The following is a 4,359-nucleotide window of genomic DNA, read 5'->3' as shown; positions in this document are numbered from 1 at the left end:
TGGTTAGTGGTTGATAAACTGCTGGTTAGTTGGTTGGTTAGTGGCTGATAAACTGCTGGTTAGTTGGTTGGTTAGTGGCTGATAAACTGCTGGTTAGTTGGTTGGTTAGTGGTTGATAAATGAACTGTTTTTAACTAAGAGAATGGAAACGTGATGAACCGCAGCACATCAGATGTTACTGTGAGCCTCACACAGAAGGTGTCAGCTGATCGGACCTGTTCTGGATGTTTCTCCAGGAGACTGCTGGCTGCTTGCTGCTATCGGCTCTCTGACTCTCAACGAACGGCTGTTGCATCGTGTGGTTCCTCACGGCCAGAGCTTCAACTACCAATATGCTGGTATTTTTCACTTCCAGGTGAGTTCCACCTGTCAACAGGCCACACCCACTGCCCTGTGATGATGACAGCTGGCTGTTAGATTCTTGAACTTTTATTCTAACATAAACTCAGTTTGTTCCCTGACAAGAACGGTCCGTCTGTCTGCTTGTCTGTCTGTTAGTCCATCTGTCTCTCTGTCTGTCCGCTTGTCCACACGTCTGTCCGTCTGTCTCTCTGCAGTTCTGGCAGTTCGGGGAGTGGGTGGACGTGGTGATCGATGACCAGCTGCCGGTTAAAGACGGCGAGCTGCTGTTTGTTCATTCTGCAGAGGGAAGCGAGTTCTGGAGCGCCCTGCTGGAGAAAGCCTACGCCAAGTAAGACCTGCATCCATCCGTCCATCCGTCCATCCGTCCATTCATCCATCCATCCGTCCGTCCGTCCATCCATCCATCCATCCGTCCATCCGTCCATCTATCCATCCATCTATCCATCCATCCATCCGTCCATCCATCCATCCATCCATCCATCCGTCCATCTGTCCGTCCATCTGTCCATCCATCCATCCATCCATCCATCCATCCGTCCATCCATCCATCCATCCATCCATCCATCCGTCCTGCTGATTCTCTGGTGATGTGTCTCTGTCTCTGTCTGTCTCTGTGTGTCCTCAGGCTGAATGGATCCTACGAGGCACTGTCCGGCGGCAGCACCACTGAAGGTTTTGAGGATTTCACAGGTGGTGTGTCAGAGATGTACGAGCTGAAGAAGGCTCCCAGAGATCTTCATCGTATCATCAGCAAAGCTCTGGAAAGAGGATCTCTGCTGGGCTGCTCCATCGATGTCAGTCACAGTTTTTACCACATCAGCTGGGGTTTGATCTCCACCTGATGAGTCTGCTCTGTCCTCAGATCAGCAGCACCTTCGACATGGAGGCCGTCACCTTCAAGAAACTGGTGAAAGGCCATGCCTACTCCCTGACGGGCCTCAGACATGTAAGTCAGGTTTGATTGTCATGTTTAAGCTACATGGTGGTTTGTTAGAACAACAGGTGATGTGGACAATGATATTTCAGGTTGGTTATGAAACAATAACAGGTTAAACTGTCTGGAAGTTAAACCTGACTTTTTACCTCTGATGTAGTTATTAGTGTGAACATCGGTAACAATAGACTAAGTGTTTGTGATCAACCTTCAAGAAGTTTCTTTATCTGAAATGTGAAAAACTGATGAGTCTTACACTCCAAAATGACACAAAGATCTAGATTTGAAGAACATCTCCTCAGTTTGGGCAACGAGAGTAAAACTGCCCTTTAACTTCTTACAATAATGACCTCCAGCTACCAAACATCTACAGCTGGATGAGAGGACACAGCTGCACTGTGGGAGTCTTCCCATTGATTTATTAAGAAAAGGTAGTTGAAGACTTTTCTCTTCATCTGAGGAACTTTCTCAATTCCAAACTGAAGAGTGTTCCAAGCTTTAAACTGTTCCTTCTAAATTTACATGCATGTTTGTCCTGCAGGTCGAGTACCGTGGCCGGCAGGAGCGTCTGATCCGGATCAGGAACCCCTGGGGACAGGTGGAGTGGACTGGAGCCTGGAGCGACAGGTGAGTCGTCCGCATGCCATCATGTGAACAAAGAGCTCAAACACTGAGGTATACCTTCATGTTTCAGCTCCTCGGAGTGGAACCACGTCGACTCTGCAGAGAAGGATGAGTTGCTCTGTAAGATGGAAGACGGGGAGTTCTGGTAGGTCAGTACTAGAAAGAAAAATCTAAGTTCTGGAGCTCCGGAGTCCAGTAAGATGTCTTTCTGTGTGTCAGGATGTCATTCCAGGAGTTCCTGCGTCAGTTTTCACGCTTGGAGATCTGCAACTTGACTCCAGATGCTCTAAGTCAAGACTCCACCAGCTTCTGGACCACCATGACATTTGAGGGCAGCTGGAGGAAAGGAAGCACCGCCGGGGGCTGCAGGAACCACCCAAGTGAGGACAGAGGGGACAGATAGATACTGATCCAGGGTCACAGGCAGGGGAAGTCTGCAAGACACTAACAGACCTGGACTTCTTCACAGACATTGTTGACAGTTTTATACTTAAGATGTTAGAGAGGCTGCAGGTTAACTGAATGTTGCTGATCTTTGTTAGAGTGACTACATGTCCCATGGTGTCTTTCTGCAGACACCTTCTGGATCAACCCTCAGTATAAGATCTCCCTGCTGGAGGAAGATGACGACCCAGAGGACGACGAGGGCGCCTGTAGCTTCCTGGTGGCTCTGATGCAGAAAGACCGCCGCCTCTACCGCCGCCACGGACAGGACATGCACACCATCGGCTTCGCCATCTATGAGGTACCAGGATCCACCTCCCTGAAGGTTCTGATCTCCGTCCAACGACCACCTTCACTGAAACCCCATACCTGTTTTAATCCAGAACTCCTGATTTAAAACCTCTGGACTGGAGTTCTGAAGCAGGTGTTCTGGCTTAGGACTTCCAGATCAGGAGTTTATATTGAGTCCTGGATCAGCGGTTTTGGATTCAGAATTTTAGATCAGGGTTTTAGGTCTAGAGTTCTGAATTCAGGAATTAATTCAGGAGTTCTGGGTCAGAAGTGGATCTTGTATCCATATCCTTGGTCCTGCCAGCTGCTCCAGGTTCAGTTGGAGGTCTTGGATCTATTGGAGTCTCAGTGGGATGAGCTGTTAGAACCAGAACCTTCTGTATCAAAAAGCTGATGTCCGGTGCCGGTAGTCCTGGTCTTGGTTCTGACTTCTCCTCCTCTGTGTTTTCTATCGTTGACAGATGCCTAAGGAGGTGAGGTCTTCAGCCAAACCTTGTTTTTTATTGTTTTCGTAACTAAACTTTTTGTCCCTCCGTCCGGTGACTGAGCAGGTCCAAGGTTCTCCCAGAGTCCACATGAAGAAGGAGTTCTTCCTGCGTCAGTCCTCCTGTGCTTGCTCTGAGTCCTTTATCAACCTGAGGGAGGTGAGCGCCAGGCTCCGCCTCCCGCCTGGCGAGTACCTGATTGTCCCGTCCACATTTGAACCGTCGAAGGAGGCGGACTTTGTCCTGAGGGTGTTCACAGAGAAACAGTCTGAGACCAGGTGAGTCCGACCGGAAACAGGAGACATTTCTTCTGATTCAGTTCTTTCTGAGTGACCGTGTGAATCTCTGCAGCGACATGGACGACACCGTGGTGGTAAACATGGAGGAGGAGGTGGGACACCCATCTTTAAAGGAGTTTTGTGTCCAATCCAAGAAGACATTTCTGTCCTAAAGAGCTTCCTGTTGTTGTGCTTCTCTGCAGGAGGAAATCTCTGAGAGCGACATTGACGACTCCTTCAGGTCCATGTTCGCTCAGCTGTCTGGAGACGTAAGTTCAGTTTCTGACCTCCCCAGGTCTTAAACTGGAGATAATCAGCTCTGAACGTGGATCCAAACAGATCCACAATCTGAGGGGGACTCTGTTTTCTGTCTTCAGGACATGGAGATCTCAGCCCGAGAACTCAGGACTGTCCTTAACAGAGTTTTGTCCAAACGTGAGTTTCACCTAAATCTGTAATACAGCCTTGAGATGTTTTCAGACCTGGAGGTTTGGGACTACCTTCCTCAACCGGGTTCTTGGTTTTTACCTGTGACTGCAGATAGAGACCTGCAGACTGATGGATTCAGCTTGGAGTCCTGCAGGGCCATGGTCAGCCTCATGGATGTATCCTCCCTCAGTCCAACAGGACCTGCCTGAATCAGGTCCTGGTAGGCTTAAATCAGAGTTCAGACGGGGTCCGATCTAGGTTAAGCCAGGATCAGTTCTGGTTTTAGTCAGGGTCAGATCATAAAAGCAGATCTGGCTTCTGGGTGTACTCTTGGGGTGGGTCTGCTACTGCTGGTCTGTAGAGTCAGCGTAGACCTTAACCGGACCTTGTCTGAACCTCAGAAAGATGGCAGCGCTCGGCTTGGTCTGCTGGAGTTTCAGATCCTTTGGAACAAGATCAGGAAGTGGCTGGTGAGTTAAAGATTCATCCTGAGAACCAGAACAGAACCTTT

General features: G+C 49.1%; 1 protein-coding gene across 1 annotated transcript in view; it reads left to right on the top strand.

The window, feature by feature from the left end:
- capn1b (calpain 1, (mu/I) large subunit b) overlaps positions 1–4,359 on the top strand; it is a 10,540-nt gene that overhangs the window by 4,656 nt on the left and 1,525 nt on the right. The window contains exons 4-18 of the mRNA XM_037974972.1: positions 237–355; positions 558–691; positions 989–1,157; positions 1,226–1,309; positions 1,839–1,924; positions 1,992–2,066; positions 2,141–2,301; positions 2,497–2,666; positions 3,118–3,129; positions 3,208–3,419; positions 3,493–3,532; positions 3,623–3,688; positions 3,797–3,854; positions 3,960–4,024; positions 4,250–4,318. Coding sequence (XP_037830900.1) covers positions 237–355; positions 558–691; positions 989–1,157; positions 1,226–1,309; positions 1,839–1,924; positions 1,992–2,066; positions 2,141–2,301; positions 2,497–2,666; positions 3,118–3,129; positions 3,208–3,419; positions 3,493–3,532; positions 3,623–3,688; positions 3,797–3,854; positions 3,960–4,024; positions 4,250–4,318 — 1,520 coding nt within the window. The remainder of the gene's footprint in view (positions 1–236; positions 356–557; positions 692–988; positions 1,158–1,225; positions 1,310–1,838; positions 1,925–1,991; positions 2,067–2,140; positions 2,302–2,496; positions 2,667–3,117; positions 3,130–3,207; positions 3,420–3,492; positions 3,533–3,622; positions 3,689–3,796; positions 3,855–3,959; positions 4,025–4,249; positions 4,319–4,359) is intronic.

The sequence above is a fragment of the Kryptolebias marmoratus genome, linkage group LG3, assembly GCF_001649575.2.
Source record: "Kryptolebias marmoratus isolate JLee-2015 linkage group LG3, ASM164957v2, whole genome shotgun sequence".
Taxonomy (NCBI): Eukaryota; Metazoa; Chordata; class Actinopteri; order Cyprinodontiformes; family Rivulidae; genus Kryptolebias; species Kryptolebias marmoratus.
This window is presented reverse-complemented; position numbering and strand designations above follow the sequence as displayed.